The sequence below is a fragment of the Phalacrocorax aristotelis genome, chromosome 3, assembly GCF_949628215.1.
Source record: "Phalacrocorax aristotelis chromosome 3, bGulAri2.1, whole genome shotgun sequence".
NCBI lineage: Eukaryota > Metazoa > Chordata > Aves > Suliformes > Phalacrocoracidae > Phalacrocorax > Phalacrocorax aristotelis.
Window position 1 is genome coordinate 104429508 of NC_134278.1, and position 24471 is coordinate 104453978.

The following is a 24471-nucleotide window of genomic DNA, read 5'->3' on the forward strand; positions in this document are numbered from 1 at the left end:
AACTGTGGGGTGAGGAAGGGAGCACGGTGGGCCATTCAAGTCTAGACCACTTTAATACTAGTGATCCAAGTGAACAGGACAGGTACTCTGGCTGGTCAGCATGCTGGCTTTGTGGCTGTGAGCTTGGCTTCTGCGCTTAGCAGTTCCTTTCCTCTGGTTTCAGCTCCTCCATGGTATCAGACATCCATTTCAGGTATTCTTGATGCTCCCCCCACCTGACGCACATACCCCTACCCTGAGGTGCTATTGTCTTAAATGTTTATTGCTTTCTATATTAGATTGTCACCGTAAGACGCCAATGATCACACTAGGTCTGCCCACATAGCCCTTGGCAATTGCTTTGACTTCTTCCATCCCTGAGGCCAAATTACGGTTGCCACTGCAATTTCTGTTGCCCTCCAGCCTCCCTTCGTAGCACATTACAAAGAAATGTTACCTTTGTTATCCAGCTCATGCTGGATTAATCTAGGCAATTCAAGCTGGCCAGAAGTAGTCAGGTCCTATTTGTGTGGTGCTTCTGGGTGGGCTACACGCAATGACACTCTTGACTGTAGACCTTAAGGCTACTTAATGATAGTCTTTCAATAAGATGTAGAGCAGTTTCCTAGGAGCTCAGCTGTCTGCAGAATGTTACAATAAACTGAACTCCTGTCAATTTAAAGTATTAGTTTGAATCTGAATTTTAAGTTATATGAAAATCATGTTGGTTATATTCTTTCAGAGCAATGCTTGTCAAATCCTTTGAACTATAATTTAAGTCAGTGTAATGAATAAAGTTTAAAAATTGAAAGGTGAAGTATTTTATAAAGTGTTGTCACCTAATGATGTATTTGTAGATGTAGTATTATATCCACAAATAACTTGGTCCAAAATGTTTATCTGGGATAAAAAAGGAAAATCTTGCCTGCATATCAGTTAATTTAAGTCTATGACTATCTAGAACGTCCTGCAACTTCGGGTTCTGTGGAATTTGTAGTGGCAGCTAGCAAGTATTTATTTGCATAGAAAGTAGAGAAAAAAGTATATTCTTACTGATGAAGTAGGAAAATGGGGAAAGTAAGAGTTTTTAAATTTAAAGATTCAGTATCTTTTAGGCTCACAAAGTACTTTTTTTACACCAGAGATGAGCAGATAAAGGTTTAGGTAACCTGCCCATGTCATTCATATATCTATCTGCTTGCCTACCTACTTACCTGTCTGTTTTAGTTGCTGATGTCAGAGGGAATTAAAGTGATTCAGTGGCTTTGACATGGGCTGGAAGAAGCAGCTAGAGTGATTACAGACTGGGGCAGCTAGAAGAGTGGGAATTTGTATTAAAGTTAGTTGAAAGTGAAAATATTTCTATCCAGGTTTTCTAAGGTGCAATGTGATATTGCTCAAGCTGGTCTTTTTGGAGGATTTGAGTACAAACATTCAACTCACCTGTGGTTACAGGCAATATGCCAATGCTGTGGTGTGCTTAAGAACAGTGTTCAGATCACGGGTTGGAGTCAAGACATGATGCTGTAATAAAATGTCAAGAGTTCTCTTTGCTTCTACGGCTGGATTCATCCTATCTAGCTTTAGACATTCCAACAAAGAGCTAATTTCTCTTTGCTCCATATAAGTCTGTGAAGCAACGAAAACAACTCTAGAGTGCTTCTTCACAGACACCTTTGGAAGGTGCCTGCTGCTTACCACTGATTACGTAGGGACCCTGGGTGGTCTGATTCCTAGCTCATTGCCCCATTTATGTGAGATGAAACCAGGCCTTTGAGGCTTCTACTATAATCTAAGCTGAATTTTGTTTAATCGATGAGCCTAGAGGCACAAAGTGGCCCTTGTCCTTTTTTATCATGTATGTAATTACTTTTTTATATGCTGTGGCAGAGACATTTTGGAAGTATTCTCTGGAAAATTTCCTTATCTGCATACTCAGTCTGAGTGCCGCTGTCCTGGAAGTCATCCCCGGGTACACCCATTGATACAGAGGTACTGCATCCCTAATGGTGCAGATGATACCACTAACGACAGAGTACTGAGGTTGGATGCAGAAGCTCATCCTCTATACTACATCAATGACGATGACATTGGGACCACCTGGATTTCATCTGTGTTTGCTAATACTGCAGGTCTGGATCATGGTGTTTCTATCACGATAGATTTACAAAACGGACAGTATCAGGTAATAAGATTACATTTGCTATTTATTGAATTAAAACTAGGAAAAGCTTTTTGTAGACATTTCATTACAATTTTGAGGAAATTCAAACCTTTGTGCTTTAAGACATTATCCTTAGGGGACCAGGAAGAAAAACTTTATTTATCAGCATGAATCAATACAAAAGGCAACAGAAAGCATTACGGTTCTTGTCATTCTCTTTTGACGTGCCTCGGCTGTTGTGACAAACAGTAATCTAGAATACATATACCAGAGTGGATATCCTGTGTGAAGACGCCAATATCTAGAAATTGGTTGCTCCCTTTTAGCTCCACTTCTGTAAATTTCAACTTCAATTTTAATTTCTGATAAAACTTGCAGTGCTTGTGTTATACCTTCTGGTAGGAAGCTCACTGCAGTCAAATGGAATTTAACATGTCTGTGGCATGCTGGCATATCAGAGGACATTTCTTTTTTCGTACATGTTCGGCAGGTGGTAGTTTAGCCTCCTGAGGAATATGGAAGGAGAATACGACAAGCAGGCAAAGTTCCTGAAGAGGCCACATTGCACCTAACACTTCACTACGCTGTTGAAGAGTGTCAGGATGTCTTAGAAGGAGGGGCATATCAGTAGTGGAGCTATATTCACAATAAGGCCTCTACCAAAGTTCTGTGTATTCTTGTTAGCTTATCTTTTTTCTTTTTTGTCATAAATGGGGAGAAGGGAAAGAATATGATGGCAGGTTTTGGCTACATAAGTAAAAATTAGTCCTTCAGTTAAAAGCAAGTTCAAATGTCTGAAGTTCTAAGATGTGGTTTATTTGACACATGCATGTTTTTGCATAAGCAGTATGCTGGTTGAAGTGCTCTTTAATGCAACACAGAGTATTTGATGAGATTCCAAGCTAGAAGTAGGGAGATTCCTAAGGAAAAAAAAAAATTACCTGTTATCAGACAAACAACTCACCAAATACTTGGCAACACAAAGCTATGCCCTTCACTTTTGCCAAAATAATATTACTGTACCAAATCATGGACTTGACTTTGTAGTGCATTTTCAAATGGTCTTCAAGAAAAGGTGGAGTTCTGATGCAACAGCTGAGTTGTTGTGTAACAGTGTCTGAGAGATCAAAGAGCTTTTTTAACAAAAAAGGTTATCTTTGTTTTTAATTGGGAATATGTGGACTGAAATATTGGTTCTTTTTCTGTCTGTGAGTGGTAAAGCAGACTGTAGGGTCACATTGAAGAAAAAAGAAGGTTTATATTCTCATTATTTTACAACCTAGCCATTAATATAAGTTTATAAATTTGTTATATTCTCATAGGTATTCTATATTATACTGCAGTTCTTTAGCCCACACCCTGAAGCAATAAGAATTGAAAGGAAAAAAAGAGATGGTCTAAACTGGGAAGACTGGCAGTATTTTGCTAGAAATTGCAGTATTTTTGGAATGGAGAACAATGGATCTCTGGAAAACCCAGACTCTGTCAACTGTCTCCAGCTTCCTAGGTATGAGTGGGTATTATCTGCGTAATACAGATGCTTTGAACAGGTAACATCCTGACACAATTCATTTCTATGACCCAATGAGATAGAATCTTTTAATTTGGTATACTCATTTATTATGAGCTGCTGAGTATATAAAAGATCCCAAATCTGACCTTTTGACTGAAGATTGCCAAAAGGTCATCTGTCATTTTTATCAGATTTCAGACATTGAGGAATGTGACACAATTGATTTGTCTGTTGTTTTTGAGCTAGACTTCTGAAATTTTACATGCTTGTCTTTTGGGGGGCTATTGTCAGTAGAATTAAAGAACACTGAGATGAAGAGAGGAGGAAGATACTGATATAACAGATTGTTTAAAACAATCTGGTGAATGTGAAAGTATTCCTTATGATCTCTGAGAGTGCAACTTGTTCTGAAGCTTAGAAGAGAGGCCAAACTTCAGTACAAAAGCCAATCATTCAGCCTTACTACTAATCATGCAAAACAAAGAAGAAATGGGTTGAAAATTGTATCTTGAAGCTTCCTAATCTTTCTAAGCGAGAACTAAAATAAAACTGGAGGGGTGTGGGGTGGGCAGGGAGGGGCTGAGAAGGATCATGGCTTTTTTACTAGTCAGTTAGCATGTGCAAATTTAAAAATACATAATATATATACAATATACATTTCATAAAAATAGCATATAACATATATAGTAACTATATATTACAATTTTGTACACACGTGTATATCTGTGCATATATATATTTATAGCACTACATGTATTCAAATGCACTGTCTCTTGCGTGATTTCAGATGCCAGTCAGTATTAGGCTTGTTTAGTACTTGGCTGTAAATCAGTCAGAAAATACAGTACCAGGTGCTGCAGGCATTTTGCTTTTTTTTTGTTGTTTCCCTTTTGCTGCCTTCCTAAGACTTTTCAAGCGTCAGCATCTTTGTCTGTTCTCCAGGAGTTCAGTATTCTGAGGAGAGGAGCATAAGGTCATCTGAGTTACACCAGTTTTCAGCAAAGGACTTTAGCTTTATTGCTGATCCTTGGAGAGGATCCTTGGTTAGAGGAGAAGGGAAATCTCGTAAGCAAGCCAAACAATTTTGGATAAATAACCCAAATGAGATGTAATGCCCTTTTCATCCCAGAAATATATATTTGTATATTTTCTGAAAAGAACAGAGGAGTTAAGTATGAACTGTTTCCATAGATATTTTGTAAGTAGCACTGTTTTCTCCCTTTGATTACAATGTAAATGACGATAGGAAGTGATACGAATGAATGATTTTGGGTACAGCTTATATATAGAAAGCTTTTTTTTTTTTTAAAAAAAAAAAAAAGAAATATACCCATAATGGTGAGTATTCTCTGTACTCAGAGAAGTTACTGTTGGAAAAATGCTCCAGATTTGTGTCAGCAGTGTAGCAGAGCTCCCTGCTGAGTCTTTTTTAGGAGGGGAAGGTGATTTTATTGTAAACCAAAACTGGTTTCTCTCTCTCTCAGACCCACATACTGGTAAGTGCCAAGACGTGTCCAAATTGTCCGTCCAGGATTTAGACACAAGTGTGCTTGTATCCTGGTGACCTGGAATGCAAGTGACCTTGGCTTTGAAATCCTTACCATGGCTTGAAGGTTCTTGGTTTGGTAACTGCATGCTAGTACTGAATGGACCCTTTTGTGTCCTTTAGGAGATTAAAGTGACTAAGGTTTTTGTTTCTCCATCCTGTACCTCCTCTGTAAGTTAGGAGTTGCTCACTGGCCTTTATCCCCCCTCAGAGGCTTGAGTCTTTGCTTAGTCTGAGTATTGGCTGCCCCTTGTTTTAGGATCTTCTTTGTTTTCCTGGTTTCCTGAGAAGCTGTGTGTAGATGCTTTAAGATCTTGATGACCTGCTTATCCAGGTACCATCAGCCTTACGGTCCATCTGCTGTTTCTTGTGGTGCTTCCATACCAAGCTGGTGTCATTCATCTGCTATTTGTACTAGTCTTAATATTTCCATTACAGCTGTATGTGTCAAGGAAGAAAAATATTTAATTTAACTTTCTGCAGAGGGGAAGAGAGGTCAGTATCCCCCAGAGAAACATACAGATATATACCACTGAGATTTTTGTGAAGCACTGACCTGGATAGGGGCACAGAAAATTCAAAGATCCTTCATGAAGACAGAGGAATATGACTCAGCAGACCTAGTATAACTACGGATCTCATCTTTCAAAAGCTCAGAAATATTTTGAAGTGACGAGTATTACATCTTTTGAGTGTTTTATGTCAGGTGCCAGGTGATACCATGGGATTACCTGTTTTTAATGAGCCCACGTAGGTGTGCAAATAAGCAGGCATTCTTGTCTCTTGTGGAGGCAAGTTCTACTCATAGCTTAGCTCTGCTTAGTAAAAATATACCAACATGCAATATGATTCATACCAAATTGTCCAATATATATTTTGTATATATACTTGTTTGTTTGAATTCTCAGGAGTGTCCTTCCCCTTCTTGGGCTTAAATATACAGTTTTACTCTCAATCCTGCTGCATTCCACTAAATTTGCTTGCACTTCACTCACGGGAAGATGGCATGTGTTTCTAACTCTGCTCGCTCACTGAATTAGATGATACAGACTCTGGAATTCAGAATATAATTGTTCTGTATGTTTCTTATATGTGTTTAGCAGGTATATAATTAACAATGTGGGCATGTTAATTATCATGTTAGTCATCTGCTTGATTTCCTTATGTAGCTCAAGCATAGTTCATGTTTCTCAAAGACATTGTGTTAAACGTTTTGAAAACTTAGTGCAGATAACACTGTATCAGTCACACTTCATTCATATTTTGAAGTTGCCCTTTAGAGGCTTTACTTTAAATTGGAAACTTAGGGTCTGGAGAAGAACGTGGCAGTTTGGGGAAAACCAAACATTGAGGACATTTCTTTTCCTCTGCTTGAATTCTGGTAACTGGGAATCCACTGACGTAAGCATTTTCCCCAGACACCACATAACCCTATGCACAATTAAGTTGAGACTCTCTGCGGAAAAGTATAGTACGAGATACCATATGTAAAATACGTGATATTTTGGTTTTCATTTGTCATCTTCTCTATTTAAACAGCTTTACACCGTATTCCCGTGGTAATCTAACTTTTAGTGTTCTTACCCCGGAACCAAATCATCGACCTGGTTACAATGATTTTTACAATAGTCCGTCTCTCCAAGAATTCGTAAAAGCTACACAAGTGAGGATTCATCTCCATGGCCAGTATCATACTAATGAGTCTTGGGTAAATTTTAGGCACAGGTACTATGGAGTTAATGAAGTTACGGTCAGCGGAAGGTAGGTGTTATGGAACTCCTTCCCCACCCATCACTGCTTCTGACTATTACAGCCCATGCAAAGTGTATAATGACCTGCCTAAAATTTAATGAGGTGGTTCTGCTTTTACATTTATGAATGAGAAGGGAATTTGGTCTGAAGCAGTGCATCAACTTTGAAATGATTGGTGTACTGTTTTTTTTAAAACATTTGCTCACATGTTATTTTAAAATTAATTATACTTATTACACAAATCTGTCAAAAGCAGTCCTTTCCTTGGAATTCCCAGTTGCCTCTAAGCAAAGGCTTATGACTGAAACCATGGCTTGTGCTTTCCTCAGTAGCTCTTCCAAATTTCATTATAGATTCCCAGACATGGCAATTTTAACAGTCTGTAATGCAGAGCTCATTCTTTGTTTTAGCAGTAGTTTTCCTTTTAAAACTGGGCAGCTGTCAGTAAAAGTGTTACGTTATCTGTGACTGACAACTTTATTGTATGTGGTTAGTGTGCTGTCTTGTGAAAGGACTAATTATACCCTGTAAATAATATGCAAATTTGGCAATGAAGTAGTTTCCAAGAAGCATATGGTGCAGAATTTTGTTAATAAGTATTATTCCTGAAATCATTCTGGTAGTTCTCATTTTGAGAGAAAGCACCCCATTAGAGGTCACGTTTACCTTAAAATTTTCTACGCTATTAATATGTTTTGATTATTGATTTAAATGTGTAATGATAATGCTTTTACTTAAAACAGCTACAATCTTGGTAACTACGTAACAGTAAAATAATTTCAGCTGTAGTTTGCAAAGCTATGCCATGCCTCCAGAAGAGCAGCTGTTCAGGTAGTGGATGGTTATTACCTAGTAACTAATACTCTGTAAAGATTTTATTTTAGTAAGAAATGAATGTTTTAACGGAGTTCAAAATGGGTTAAACCAGAAAACTATGCTTATGAAAATGCTTGAGAAAAGATGAAAAACTACAGCTACATTGTAAGGCTTAATATTGATAAATAATTTCCATTAGTTAAATAAGTTTTACATATATACTGAAATATAGTATTAATTACATATTATATAAGGTAACAGTAGCTTTACTATATGCTGGATTTATTTGCTTGGAAAGTAATTATTGATACTTAAAAATATGTTGAGTGAAATAGTCTTTTGCAGGTTACTGCACGTGAAAACGTTATCTTTGGTGGTGTTTATTTGTTCTTAATAAAGGAACAGACTATGTAATACACAGAATTATCTTTGTGACCGTGTTATATATTGTTGGACAGATGTGTTTCCATGTTTTAATTTTTTCTTCACTACTCGTTGTTCTTTCAGGTGTAATTGTCATGGCCATGCTGATAATTGCGATGCAGCTGTGGAACCATATAGGTGCCTGTGTGTCAAGGAAAGTTATACAGAAGGAAATAACGTTAGTACCTCCTTTGTCTATCAACATCACCTATGAACAGCCTCAAAATTGGGATTTTAGTCCTGGGAAGGAGTGTGTGTATGTGTATTAGTGTTGTCCTAGCTTTTCTAGGGAAACTTTCCATAGCAGGGTTTGTATTAAATAAGGACACAAAAAAGGTTAAGTTTCTTGGAATTAAAACGCCACATTCTAAAATCTGGATACAATCCAGAAAATACTTTATCATTGTTTTGCTCTGCCCTTAATAACAGCATTTCTCAGTAAAGAGGGATTTTGTGAAGTGTAGGGTGTAGTTGAAACCTACCAAGTTGCAAAAAAACAATTTTCTTACTAGTTTTGTAATTCTCAGCCATGGGAGAACCAAAATGGGAATGTCTGGTATAAGTCAAGGTCTTCTAGAGAAACATGTAGAGGAGAGCATAGAATAATGGAAAAGATTCTGTCCCTAGATTACTTACTTATTTAAAAAAAAAAAAAAAAGAAAAAAAAAAAAAGAAGTTGAGGCTGAGAAAGAATGAGTTACATCGAAGAAACGAATCTCAGAGTCCCACTGAACATTAGACTGCTGTCATGAGTGTGTGTTGTATTCCTTTCTACATTTATGGCTCTTAGAAATAGGCTTTCTAAAAATTAAGAAGAGGTTACGGAATAGCAACACCAGTAGCGAAGGGGAGACTAATCTCACATCAAAAAAACCCCAAGCGGTCTATGCTTGCTAGAACAGAGCAAGAAGCATTAACCTGAGTGCATTCGATATTACGCTTAACGATCATGTGAAAGATCTTTGTAAAATTTCATAGGGGATCTAAGTTTTCTAGTTCTTTAAGCAGAAGTGTAGGATATACAGTCTAAATGGGATTTGAACAGAAATTTGAAGTTTTTAGATGGGTCAAATTAGAAAAAAAAATTAAAACTGACAATGTCCCTTTAATTAGAACACACATTGTGAAATGTTACTTTGTAAGGATTAATTATAAATATTTAATAAGATCTGGAAGTTCACCAAGCACTCTTGCAAGACTTACGCTACCTTGTGAAAACAAACCAAATACATTTTAATGATGTATCTGCCTTATCAGATATTTTCTGTCAATGTTAATGGGTTGTTCCAGTGAGTGTCATGTTTTTGATTTGGCATATATGCATTGTAACTATAATTGAAATGCTTGAATTAACTGTATTCATTCAGAGTAGAATAAGGATGGTATTTAATTATTTTCCTCATTCTTTAATGACCATGTCAGTATCTACTAAATATGAAATACAATAGAAGTAGTAATAAAATAGAAGTAATATTTGCAAATATATCACTAACTGCTTTGAATTTTATCAAGGATTTAAGTGAAATTGTACACGTGTAACAGTGTAAAGTTTTTGATTTTTTTTTTTTTGTAGGGCAAACACCTTAAATGCAAAGCCAAAATCCATCCTGATTTTTTACTGTCATTTGCATTGATAAAGCTTGATTCATCATTCAATGAAGCCCATGGAATTGGGCTTTTTTTTTGTTTTTGTTTTTTTTAAACTAATTTGGATTTGGTTAAGCATTTGATGAGGGAACTTCCCAAATATAATCTTTTTCTGGGGAGAAGGGGCAAAATTTTAGAAGAAATTGCACTGTCAACAAACAGTGTTTTTATGCTTCTGTCCTGTACTAGCAGTGAGTAAGTCACCCCAAATGAGGGTGTATAAGGAGCATTTTAGTTTTGGGGTTTTTTTGAGTATCATGGACCAGAAATCGAAGATCGCTTGACAAACTCTTAACATATGGCAGAGTATGTCCTTGTCACATTTACACTTAATACAACTAAAATACCCTTCTTGAATTTATCTGGCGTATACATCTGGATGGCTGTTGCACAGCAAAGCAATACCAGAAACTAAAAATTTAGGTAATTCACTTGGAATGGAAATCTTGGTTTAGTTGTTTGCATCACTATTTTATGGAATTTCTTTTTTTTTCTTTTTCCCCTCTGAGATCTGTTTTGATGGGGAAATATGTTGCTATGAAATTTGAGATGATGTGAAGAAGGGAATGCTTAAGAAGGACTTGCAGATGTTAAGCAGCCAGATTAAGAAAGAAGAAGAAATAAATCCTCACAGAACTTGTCTCTCATCTTACGAAAAAAATGTTCAGCTGCTTCATTTACAAATTGTTCTGTAAATGCCTTGTGTCCTGTTTTGAGAAATAGCTCTGCCTTTTACAAATGGAATCCGAGGCACCAAGAGTAGAGTTCAGATTTTGGTAATGTTTATATGCAACGACTAATTTATAGACATGAGTAATAGTATGTTCAAAAGCTTTGTGTGATGTCACGTGAAAAACTGGAAACGGCCCATGAAAAAAGACAATCAAACAAGGTCAGCCTTACCTTGCAACCCCAGAGCCTCCTTTAAATCAGTCATACAGAACTTAGTGAGAAAGGTAATAGCAAAATATACAGGAATAATTATAGAAATAATAATAGAAAATAGAATTTAAAATAAACAAAGCAACTCTGATAATCCCTTGAGAGGGTATGAATGGAAGTGAGAGAGTGACTAGGTACAAAACCAGCTTCAGGTCTTCAGAGTTTTTTGTGCAAATAATGGTCTTAAACATCTGCTATCTGAAAACTGGATATGGCATTGCTGATTTACCAAGAATTGGATAAACAAGGCTTTTTATGTTGTTACAGAAGAATCTGTCTAAATCTTAGTTAAATGTCAATCTGTATCATCATGTTAGATGTTAGAATTAATGTTACATAGTACCTGAGGAGCTGTAAATATTAACTGTCATAAGTGGTCACTTACTTAGTAACAAAGACTTCTAGCTTGCAGAAGCGAGCAAGCTAGCCAAAAAACCACTTTTTTGTAAGCTCTGTGCCATACTTTGTGTATTGAGAGGATAGGCCTAGGGGAAGGCTGACTATATCAGAATAAAAAGAAAGAAAATCAAGCACGTAGATGGTTGACTGGGGTTTCAGGACACAGCAAGCAGAAAGGTACCTAGTTCAGTAGTCTTACCTGCCTGAAAATTTGAGATAAGTTTTGACGTATCTGTGGAAGTTTGTCCATGAATCCATCCCTGGAAAACTGGTGTAATTTCACAGTGCAAAGACCCAGGTTTCTAAACCAATTTGTGTACAAGCATTGCTGAAATACTGAAAGCACTTGTTGCATTCTCAGATACCTTCCGATTTGTTGCAACGCTAATGACATGCTCAAGGAATTGTGAAGTGGTCATTATCCCTTAGGCATTTTGATCTGACATTTGTAAGTTTTACTTAAGAGGTAGGCAGATGGCAACTAGTGGTATGGTTGTCATTGGTACCTCTCAGAAGTTCAGGATGTTCTAGTCTGAAAATGGTTTTCAGTAGTTAACCCACTGTGCAGGATATTTATTTCATTTAATGTGAAAGAAAACTGAGGCACAACTGGGCTGGTGCAACAGTGGTTGTTGGAAGGAGCTGTTGTGAATCATAGTGCCACATATATTTATTGAATTTCTGTGACTTTTCATATATTTCATATAACTGCCCAAGTCATTAGCCAACTGTTTTTTTATTTTTACCCCAATAATGCTATTATTGAAATAAAAAATCCCATGCAATAGCTTCCTCAGAAGAGTGAAATTAGCCCTAGAATACCAAGTAACTGAGGCTACAGCACTCCATAATGTTACAGGAGAATGGAATTCAAAGGCTTATCCAAATAGACAAGGTAGAAAGAGGGACAAATAAACAAAAGATCTCTTACAATTTAATATCCTGAGCAAGTCAGAGCTTTGGAAAAACAGAACACATGCTGAAATCATCAGCTGCAAAACATACCTTCCCCTGTCTTGTATTTTTCGGAAGTCCTACGGGGTTGGAGTCTAAATGAGTTAGATGGAGTAGGTGTCTGATTTGAAAATAACTTTGAATTTTAATCCCGGGAATGTAAGTGCGAATTAATTTACTGAGCAACCTGATTGTCAGAATTGGTGTGGTTGCATACGCGCTGATTTTGTAGGACTTAGTGTGACTTCAAGTAACTTCACCAAAAAAAAGCATAAATGAAAGAGGAGTTCAGTAGAAGTATATCTTATGCTACCTGACAACATCTGTGCTAGTGTTTGAGATCTCAATTGTGTCTCATTATTAAAATCTGACATTCAGAATGGTAGATCATATGTTCTTTGCCAGTCAGGTTCTTTATCAGTCACTTTGCCAGTGCAAAGCAGCAGTAGTATCTTTTCTTAGAATGCTGTTTGGCATATGGTGTTTGTAAACCATCTGTTACATCTGTGTTTAGTTTCTAAAATTATGTTGCATCCTTTTAAGGTATGTGGAGTGTTACAATGGAACCCCATAAAATGCTCTTCATTTTGGTGGTTCTTCCTTAGTCACTGGAGTCACTTTGAGTGTCCTAGCTTTTTTTTTTTTTAATGTCTTCCCTAATAAAACCTGGCTTTTGAGTTTAAAAGTTCTTTGGTCTTTGGGGAGTTCACAAAAGGCAGACATGGTTCAAAGCTCTGCTAACATGTGGTCTTGATAGACAGTCAAATGGGGTAGTGAGGGTGCTGAGTTAAAGCCATGGAGAAAATAAGACGACTGTCTTTGGAGTCGGGCTAAGCTACACTGGCATAGATATTGCCTAGAAGCCATATTTATTTGGGTAATGAATCTAAATGGAATGAAAAGATACTGTCGATCTGGGTATAGACTGGGATCTTGTAGGAAGGAAGAAATAGTATGTGTTTATCCTATTATAGACAACACTTACAGGGCAGCATAAATACACATGGTTGGGCGATACAAATAATGGAATTTTTCAAAGACAAGACAACATTTCAAAATGTCTGATAAGGTGGCATTCTCATCTTGATATCACTTCAGCAGATTTCTAAATCTGTACTGTTAATGACATAGGTATATTATAGAATCTTATGAATAATATATGTATTATAGGTATATAGGTACACTGGTTATTGCAACTGAACTTTGACTGATGGGTGTGAGGTGGGAACTCCTGTGCAGGTTAGGAAAAGAAAAAAAAACAAGGAATAAATTCTACATAATAACACATTAAAATAAAAGGATGCCACCCAGAGGCAAGCAGCGGGATATTTAAAAAGTGTTGGAGCAGAAGGTTCTAGTTGATCATGACTTACTGCAAGTCTTAAAGTATTGTAACCATTGCCTTCCGAAGTATTTCTTTAAATATTTGTTGACTGTTTCTTAAGAGGCACTGTCCTCAGCATTCTTAGTGACTAATAAGGAACTTGGTACATAAAGGCTTAGGTTGAAGTCGCTGGTGATCTTTTCATAAGTGTGCTAGATTCAGGAATTTTAAGAAGGTAAGTTTTTAAGAATAATTTCAGTAAAAAAATTTCTGAATTCATTATTGGAAATAAGTTTTAATCATAATAGACTAATGAAGTGGGCCAAGATGATACCATATCAAAGATGAGCTAGGTATTTTGACCATCTGTCTCTGTGTAAAGTTTCCTCAAAAAACTGTTTTCACAGAAGGTAAGTTGTTCAGATAGTATATACCAAGAGGACATGTTTGTTATTGTACGTAGGGAAAGCCATCTATTTAATGTGCTTTCTGAAGGGCCTAGATGTAACTGAGAATAAGGACATCTGCATGTTTGTGGGTTTTATGGTTATGGACGAAGGCTTGTTTTGTCAAGGATTAACATTCTTTGTAAATCTACTGCTAGACCTTGTCCAGATTTGTCAAAGGCTTTTTGAGAATTTACCTATCCATTTTACATGTGGTAGCCAAGTATCAAAACCTGGATCTCTCAATACCTTTGAAAATCTCAATAATCATGCTTTGGACAAATGCAGAGTTTACATTTGGTGAATGAAGACCGGAAGATTGCCATATATGCCCCATCATGCTACCAAAAGTGAAAGTTAAATGAAGTAGGTCTGAAAGTTAAATGCAATTCTTAACCTACTAAAGGTGTGAACAAACTTGGCAGGATGAGGTAGGGCCCCAGCGCACATTTTTAGTGCATACAGGTGTGACAGCTGCTAGAACAGCAATTGTTTCACGGTTTTTGCCAACTTTTGAATGACACTTTTTTTGCCAAGGCTTTTAAAAAGTTTTGTCAAAGTTTTAAAAGTTACAGAACAAGAGACATGGTAGTTCAAAGAGGCTCTGTGCTGTGTAGTCACATGCCATCTTTTTCCTCTCTTACTCCTTAGTGCTTGTGTGTCACAGAGTTGCAGGTTGGAAGGGACCTCAGGGATCATCTAGGCCAACCTTTCTAGGAAGAGCACAGTCTAGACAAGATGGTCCAGCACCCTGTTCAGACAACTCTTGAAGGTGTCCAACATGGCTGAGTCAACCACTTCCCTGGGGAGATTATTCCAATGGTTCACTGTCCTCACTGTGAAAAATTTTCCTCTTGTGTCCAATCGGAATCTCCCCAAGAGCAACTTGTGTCCATTCACCCTTGTCCTCTCCACATGACTCTGTGCAAAAAGGGAGTCTCCATCTTCTTTGTAGCTACCCCTTAAGTAATGGTACATGGTGATGAGATCCCCCCTAAGCCTCCTTTTCTCAAGGCTGAACAAACACAGTTCTCCCAGCCTATCCTTATATGGCAGGCTTCCCAGTCCTTTGATCATTTAACAATCAGTGCAAGCACAGGTGTGCATAAGTAAATGATCTAAGATTAAATCTAAAATCAAATGACCAAATGTTCTCAGCTGCTGTGTGGCTGGTCGTGCACAAATGGGAATTCAGGGCTGGCAGGTTGGTAGCTATTCCTGTACTGTTTTCCTTTCAAGGAGGACATATTTCTGTAGATGAGCTGCGAGAAGGAAGCTGCATCATTGGGATGGTTTGGCTGGGAGCTCCCATTTCTTTCTTACCCTTCCCAAATTGTGCAATGGCTGAATGAACACTCTTTTTCTCATGTTGCTGAGTAATGCTGATTTTACTCAACGTAGAGACAAAAGAAGTGACTAGAGAGAGGAAAGACGAATGTGAATGAGGGAAGGACTTGAATAAGTTTAAGCTGTGAAACAGTTAGAGTCAAGGCGTTCCCCTTGGTCTACTTAAACTGGGCTAATCATAATTAAGTAGTGATTCTTCTGATAAGCAATGGTTAGAGTTCAAGGTCTCAAGTAAAGCCTTGCTAATTTTCATCCTGAAACCTTCTTTTTCTGTCACTGCGGTGGTGATGTGTTTTTTTGTTGTTTTGTTTTGAACAGATTGCAGAAAGGTGCAGTGACTATTATTATCTTCTCTCTTGATGTTACTTTTATTAAAACTAAATTTCAGCAGATAAATTCTTGGGCTTTCATTTTCTCTCCCAAGTTGCTTCTGTTATAAGTTGCAATTGTTCCGCAATTCTTGGACTATCTTAAACTTATGTTTTCTAATCCAGTTTCTCATTTTACCCAGAGTTCATGCTTTCCCAGCATCAGCTGTGAGTGAAACAGTTTAGAAACGTCAGTATAGCTTCCTAATGATCAGAGTCCAGGTGATGTAGGCACACTGGACCTAAATAATTTTAATAGTGCTTGGAATAGTACAGATGAAGAAAGATGAGCACACTTCTGGAACTTAAGAAGAAAGAAATTGCCCACACACTTTACAGAAGCGACTGAATTTTGAAACATTTCATTTCCTTCTGAAAGGTGGAAATTATAATTGCGATATATTTTGTTTCTTAGATCCAGCAAGCACCAGTATTTTGGGAATGGACTTTTAGTAATGCCAGTTAAATTAAAAAAATTCTTCTAAACAAACATCTCTCCAGTGCCACCATGTGCCATTCTTTGAGACAATTTAATAAAAACTGCTTGAATTTTTCACCAAAAAGAGAACGTAATTGTCCAAAAGGCTCTTCGTTCATTAACTTCAAGAAATCCAATTTGGCTTTAGTTATTGATGAACCAGTAGGCACAAGAAATTTCCTCCTTGAAGTTTTGTAGGGTCTTATGAACTGAAGGTTATTAGAATTAAACTTTCTTCACAAATCTCTACTTAAAAAGTTATGTTGTGAGTTCATCCGAATAAAAAATGAGCTTCTGAGATGCTGCTGAACTACTTTAAAATATTTTTACTGGTTTGGATTTAAGCTAATTAAGTACTTGAATATCATTAGTCTTTGTATCTAATAAATTTGAAAAGAATTGAAGAAAACAAGATGGTTTGTTTAGGTGTTTATTTAATCAATGTACCTGGTATCCTAGTATTGCATTGGTGTCATATTTAAAATATAACTTGGCAGAGTTGAATATGTGTAAATATTTGTGGTTATTGTTTAAAATTTCTTTCTTGAAAATTTTGTGAGATAAATGCACATTGAGAGTGCTGATATCTTGGATACTCTGTACAGCATCACATATTTGGCCAAACAAGGCCTTTTGTTTCACTCACAAGGTCAAATGGTAACTGTACAAACTAGTTACTACAATACTACAAACTACAATAACAGGCATTGTTTAAAATGCATCCAAATGCATACATTAGGTGAATATGTCTTTGATGCTTCAAACACAGTAGGCACAATTTTGTATCTTTAGAGGTTTAACTAAATCTGAATCTCAGGACGTTAGCTTGTGTTGGGTATCTAAATACTTGAAATTTTACTCTTCTGCCCACCTTCCTTGATTTTAATCTGCTGTTAAAGTAACTTAAAAAGATTAAAAAAAAGATTGTTTTGTTATTTCATCATATGCCTTCTCACTTCTTGTCTTAAAACAGTATTTTTAATATTTATATGGAGAAAAACATAGAACAAAACTTGAATATAGAGAGTATAATAGTGTTCTTGTAAGGTAGAGAAATGGTTGGGTTTTTTTTCTTTTCATTTCAGTGCGATAGCTGTTTGCCATTATACAATGACAAGCCTTTTCGTCCAGGTGACCAAGTTCATGCCTACAATTGCAAACCTTGTCAATGCTACAGCCATGCAGTAAGCTGCCACTATGACTTAGCAATGGACCCTTTTCCTCAGGAACACTACAGAGGTGGTGGTGGAGTGTGTGATAACTGTCAACACAACACAGCTGGTGAGTCACACAAAAGAGAATGGACTGTTTGGTTTACAATCACTTTTTGGCTAAGTCTCGTATCAGCTGAAATTAGTAATGTACGTTGGCTGACATACCAATAAATTATCATGTATATGTATTTTTAACCTATCCAGATAGTGCTGTAGTTACAATTACTTAAGCTACAGGAAAATACTGCTAAAATTTGATCCAATTTTGTATAAAATCTTCCATACAAAACACATTCTATTAAGTAATTAGAACGTGTAGTTTCAAAGCTGTTTCCATTACACATGCTAGAACATTTAAATCCAGAATATTGTCCTTCTAATTAAACCAGTTTAACAGGTAACGTATTTAAAATGTTGTCAAATTTTGCTCTATGTCAGTTTCTTGCTTACTGAGTAAAGGTTTCTATTCTGTGTAAGTAGTATATTTGAATACTTTTTTTAACAGTTCTCTTCTATTTCAGTTTTCTTGGCTTTGTCTAGTAAGGGGAAAAAAGAAAAGTTTCAGGTTCAATGATAATTTTTCCAAAAAATGTATAGGCATTTGCATGGCACAGCTTTTATATAAGTGTGGTATTATATAACAGATGGAAGTTTAATGGAGTAAAACATAGTTTGTAACAGGTTCATTGTTTCATATGCTCTGGATCACTAAATTGGCAGGTAGAGATGAAAGGTGCATTAAAATGGACATCCTGAAAATTATAGAATTCTCTCAAAGGAATAGAGTCTTTAATTTTGAATTATACAGCTAATTTTAATGAATTGGAAGCCATAATGCATAACCTTTCTTTCATGCAGGAAGGAACTGTGAGCTGTGCAAGGATTTCCATTACAGACAAGCAGGTGCAGATCTTTCAGCCATTGATGTTTGCAAACCCTGTGACTGTTATGCAACAGGCACCAAAAATAAGAGCCTCCTGTGTGATAATGTAAGTAGTCTCAACACAAAACATTTTAATCAGCTAGGTAGACAGCAGTAAGATCTCAAAAAGTTTATTTAGATGGTAACTACTTTATGAAAATGCTTAAGTTCAGCCTTTTCAAAACGATAATTGACTTACATCAGAGACTGAAAGCTGAAAAAACACAGAAAGCAGTTTGAGATGTAGTGTTGAAGAGTTCATCTAGGTCAGCAACAAACAGAAGATGGTGTATGAATTTTCAGAAGTGAACAGTAGTTTTGGGATACTGACAGGTACTTGTGCACTCAGTAATGTTAAAACATCCAGGTTTTGAGTATTTTTGAAGATCTTGATACTGTCTTAAAATTACTAACGTATTTTGAAAATTCAGGTAATAAGCTGAGCCTGAAATTGAACAAAAATGAAGCTAGTTTTCCCTGTAATAAGTCAAGGATTGATCTCCCTTTTTATTCATAAAGTTCATTTAAAAACCCCAAACCCAAACCCACCACAAAGTGAGGCTGAAAAGAGAACACCATCAGCTGTGCTTTTAAGCCTATGGACCTCACTGATGTGCAAGAGACAGTCTGATAATAAATCTAACTTTCAAAACACCCACGTCAAAAAGAAAAGCAGGAAAAGTGAGTGAAGGTTTGAACATATATTAAAGATTTGTTGTGGTTCATGTTCTATTCATGTATGTCCTGTCCATTGCCAGAATCCAAATTTTGTTAGGAATAGGAAAGAAGTAGCTTTTTTGTCTGAAATGTATTTTAAAAACATTTTAAAGGTAGAACTTGTTCTACGGGGAATTGAGGTAGAACTTCTTCAGCTTGTTACCACATTTCCCATCTCTTTTTTTCCAAACTTTTTTCATGAAACAATCTTTAGCATTTTTTATATGATGTCTCTTGTTATTGCATTTTATTGAACAGTAAGCTTTTGTGGATCCTGTTGTATTTTCATCCTTCGTTCTGTAGTGGTACAAATTCATGCCCAGTTTGTGACAGTGTACCTTCACAGGACTCGTGGATCGGTGCATATGCTGAGTGATATGCAAATTTAGCACAATGTGTTTTTTAAAATAATCCCCTGTAGTACAAATAAAAATTAATTTATAATTTTCTGTCTTCTGAAGATGATACTTTTTTGCCAACATCACAGAAATTAAAAAAACCCTTGAAAACCACAGATATGTCAGGGCTACTTTTTAAGATATAAGGAAAATGAAAGCAAATGCTGATTTGCATGTCCTGGTTTTCAGTGAAATGTTAACCTAAAACAACTTTAGCTGTGATTATTAATCGGAGGAAGAGTAGGTTACAGAAATCACTGCTTTATAGTAAGATACACAAAACACTGATGAAGCTTGATTATGAAAGTATGAACGTTGAGATAAAATGGAAAAAATGGGGGAGACTGGATTGCTCAGTAAGGCATCAGTTGACTGCTGCAGAAGAAGCAGAGCAGGGAAAGATGATTAAGAGTCATTAAAGAATAGATTAATAAGGCTGGGGACTAAAGGCTGAAATGAATTACATGACGTAGGAAGGCATAATTGAAGGAAGTGTTTCCAAATTTGACCTGTGGAAGATGGAATTGTAAGGAATAAGGACTCTACTCATGAAAATCATCACGTCACAATGATGATTTTCAAGGAAATATGCCAAAAATGGGGCAGAATACACTTTTATTGCATAACTTACCATTTTCTGCAGTTCATCAAGATTTTTTTCTTTCCCCAATGTGCCAGTTGTGCCACTAACTTCCAAGAGGTACAGAGTTCCAAAATTAATTCATAAAATCACAAATTAATCTGACAACTCACACAGAAAGAATATTTACTCATCAAATGAAGTATTATTAATGTAGATAGTTTACAGGATGGGTAGAAGAGCTTACTGAAACATGGTTACTCCCATCTCAGTTCTTTGGACTGATCATGAGAACTCTATGCCTCTTCCATTCACCTATTTCATGCTACCCTTGGTGAGAAAGGCATGTAGGTGTGTAACACTTCTGCCTTGCATAGGTTCTCAGTTCTCATACATCTGTCAATCATGCCCACTACAGATCAGTGTGTAACTTCATTTGTATTTTAAAGTGTGAACTAACATATTAAAAACTTCAGAATTATAACCTTATGGTTTATGGTAAGGAGTGGGATTTTAGAGTGGTGTAGCAGTGCATCCATGAGCAGTTCATCAGAACTTCTCTGCAGAAAGAGGTCTTCCCTTGAGACTGGTGGGTGCAAGAGAGAGAATTGCTACAGCCCGATAAAATTTGTCGACTCTTACTGGCATCTAACCGGTGTAGGAAAGATGCACGTTGGTTGCATCCACTTAGTGAACATTTGTCAGAAAATATTTCAAACAATCAGGAAGTCCAGATGAATTATTTGAGGTTCCTGAGTTTTATGAGGGTGAAAGAAGAATTGGCTGCCTTCTTCCCTTCTCCTGAACCGGTCACACATGAGGAAATTCTGCCAGAGTACTGCTCATGTGATCATTCTTGCTCTGTTTGGAGAGCTGGAGATTAATTTCTTCTGGCCTTTATACCACAATCCTTGACTCATTTTCCTGTGCTGCTTTTTGCCCAGACTGCTCTACAAATGCTTACATATTCAATCAGGCTCAGCAGTTTGTAGTCTTTTCATGATTCTATTATAATATGCCATATATAATGGTTTGAATAAAAGCACTCTTTTCCAGGGTATTTGTTTCTAGGCAAAGCTGAAAGTGATGCTATTGCTTCTACCTAGTCTTTGGAATTACCATTCTGGTCTCAGTGAATTTAGGCATCTTTACTCAGCTTTTGCTGATTTTGAAAAATTTACTCTGAACATGCAAATAAATATGTATCATATTGGTGCAAAGAAGCTGTACTTTACTGCAGAGAATATTGTTCAAAGTTGAAAAGACTTAATTGCCTTCTGTCGAGGTGGCAGCTGTATTGTCTCGCGTTGCAAGAAAACTCTTTCTAAGGCACTAAGATGAACAAAATGTTAGTTACTGTTTTTCTGAGGAGTCATTAAAACACATTCCAGTGCTGCCAAGTAAGCTTTTGAACAGGCTTCAGATTTCACCTTTCTGTACACTTCCTAAATATTGCTCTATTCAATTTATTTTTCTCTCAGAGTTTTGAACGTTTGATTTAATTTTTTATACATAATGGAAAACCTAGCTAGTAGAGTTGTGTATGCATATGTATTTTAAACCAAAGTAGAATATTTCTGATAATTTCAATTCTGAGTTGATAAACTCTTTTATATAAAATTAGAATGAGCTTTCCCCGTTCTCATTTTTCCACCTATCCAGTTTTCAACCCATTTATTGTGATTGTCGATAAATAAATAACTGGGATGTGTGTTACAAGGGAAGGAACATAGGTAAAGGAGTTAGCTAAGGGCATTTCAATCAACAGATACATCAAATAGAATAAGGAATATAAAGGATGCAAACATGTCAATGAAAAGCTCATGTCCATAATGGAGTCCCTTAAAAAATCATGGTATAAAACACTGTGTGTCTTTGGAATCCTGGATTTCCCTTCATGGAAGGCCCTTAATCTTATTGCTAAAATAAAGGGAAATGAGCTTTTTATGTTAAATAATTCCATGGCTTAATTTCTGATGGGTTTTGAAACATGGGAATGCTGATTTTCTGTGATAGCTTGTTGGGTTATTTTGGAGGTTTGGTCCATTCCCACCCTTTGGAGTGTGACGGGCAGAGGGTAAACGCTTCATTTTACATTTTGAGCAGAAGTAGTAGAAAGCTACTGACTTTTGAAAGTCATCATATGCGATGACAGGAAGAGATAGCAGGGGAGTGAATAGGAACTTCATTATTGCTGCTTATTCAATTTTCAGTTCCCAAAGCTGGCGTACTGAGAATACTCTCAGGTATTTGGTGGTCAGACCATTAACCTATGTTAAAAGTCCTCAACCCCCTTGCTGCTGCTCCCACTTCCTGAGATTGCTGTCAATTCGATGCTGGCATTCTTGCCAGATTTGCATCAGGTAAGATGGTAGTGAGAAGTATATGATTAGCGTTTATATCAAAAAGGCAGAACATCAAGTTCAGACTCAATCAATTGCAAAGCCAGCAATGGCAGGATGAACAGACAGAATTTCATCCAGGAACTAAATATGCTCATGGGTCTTAAAGTGTAAGTTTTAGGTCATTGCCAGCTGGTCAAAGGAAGGTGATACTGTCCTGGTGGAGAGTAAATAATTGAAATTAGTAATGACTCAGTCAATGGCAAAAGGGTTGTTTGTTTTTTTTTTTTTTGTCATGTGTTTTGGTCTTCAGAACCAGGAGTTAACTTTGGTAAAAAAATTAGAAAGTGTCAGCTTTAGTTTTTTTTATTTAATAGCATCAAGCCACATCTCATATTAATTCTCCAGAATTGGAGAGACTTTCTGATTATGTTTCTGGCAGTAAGTTTTTTCTATTACAAAAACCAAAGAATAGCTATTTGAAATTATAGGGCCATCCAAGGACAAAAAGATGGTTTTAACTTTCAGAAAGGCTGAAAGTTAGTTGGAAGATATATATTTCTGAGACGATGATATGTATTTGTTGAATATCTACTAGATGAGTGCTGTGGCTAAATGGTGGGCTGTACCCTAAACAATAATTAAGACAATTCTTTGGAGTATGTCGCCCTTTGTCCTGGGTACTTAAATATCTTCTTAAGCTGTCACACAAGTTTAGTAACTGGGCATTGGGAGCATCCCTGAACAGGCTCCTCTTTGAATTTGTGACTCTAAATGTAATGAGTTAGTGTCCCCCAGTTAAAGAGTGGTACCACTACGGTCTAAAGCAGTGCGAGCTGCTTGGTATATCTAAAATTCAGAAATCTCAAGTAGTCTGCTTCCTGATTAAGGGCAATGATGTTGTGCATCATTTGTGCAGGAGGAAATTGCATACTTTTTACAACTACTTACATTCAAGGATATGGGACTAGTGTGTATTTCATACGTAAATCATAAATGACACAAGGGATATATGCCAACTCAGCATCAGTGATTTTCTGTATCGAATAACAATTGTAATGATGAGGTCCCAAGATACACCACCGCTTGGTAGCAATACTCGGCTAGACTCATTTTCATAGTGAACAATCTAGACAGATATTTTCCATAAGTGATTTAGTACCGCGATGATCATGTTAATAGACAGGCTGTTTCTGTCTGCTTACTGTTTGGGTCAGAACCAGGCCTCTTAGGCATAAGCAACAGGAGAACAGATTGCTTTCTGCTCTTCTATAACCAGCATAATTAAAGTCTATTTCTTTAAATGACAGGTAGCATTTGGATCGGGGCGAGGAGGGGAAGGTTCAGTAATATCTCCAGTGCAAACCTGGTGAAATCCTGGTTAATAAAATCTTTAAACATTAATTGCCACCAGTATTCTCAATGATACCATTTTTTTCCAGGGTAAGCTAGATTTACAGAAATAATAATAGTAATAACAACAATCATTTTGCTTCATAATTCACTTAGATTTTTATGTAGTTATAGAAATTTTGTTCTACCCATTTTTATGTAGATTTCCATATTATAACCTATGGTACACTTATTTCTGCAACATTATAAACATTTGTCAGCTTGTACAACTTCTTTGTAACAGCACCCATTGCCAAGCATTTCACAGTGGTTCTGGATTATTTTGGTGCTTCTCTGTCTGTACAGCAAAATTAAAGATTTTTCTTTATTTCCCTTTTTGAAGACAAATTTTCCCCAAATTAAGCCCAATGATTAGTTTATTTCCTAAATTAATGCAGTAACTAATTCTCATATCAACTTGAGATTGCATATGTACCATAATTTTGCTTTTATCTTTTAGCTAAAATACCAGTTCTTTAACACTATTTTTTATTGCTTTTTACCCTACTTTTTCTAATTCTTGTGTTCTAATTCAACTATTTGAGCTAAAGCCTTGCCTTTCCTTCTCATGTCTTAAATATGAGATTCCTTTTTAGTACATCACAGAATGACATTTATGTGGTGTCATATTGTTTGTATTTAATCTGTGGATGCCCAGTATCACTTCCAGGCTATTTTCCACTTTATTGTTTCTTCACAATTTTTCTGTATTTTGTGTTTGATGTTTCCTTGCTATGTGCTGTGTTTTGAACTTCTGCATTTACTTAATCTTTACTGATTTTAGAATATTTGCGCAAAGAGTAAAAGT

The 24471-nt window shown here is 36.4% G+C and overlaps 1 protein-coding gene across 1 annotated transcript in view; it reads left to right on the top strand.

Moving 5' to 3' along the window:
* The window catches only part of USH2A (usherin), a 391200-nt gene that overhangs the window by 36553 nt on the left and 330176 nt on the right, over positions 1–24471 (top strand). Inside the window, exons 5-10 of the mRNA XM_075088896.1 lie at positions 1870–2164; positions 3466–3650; positions 6742–6963; positions 8278–8371; positions 17184–17379; positions 18171–18301. Coding sequence (XP_074944997.1) covers positions 1870–2164; positions 3466–3650; positions 6742–6963; positions 8278–8371; positions 17184–17379; positions 18171–18301 — 1123 coding nt within the window. The remainder of the gene's footprint in view (positions 1–1869; positions 2165–3465; positions 3651–6741; positions 6964–8277; positions 8372–17183; positions 17380–18170; positions 18302–24471) is intronic.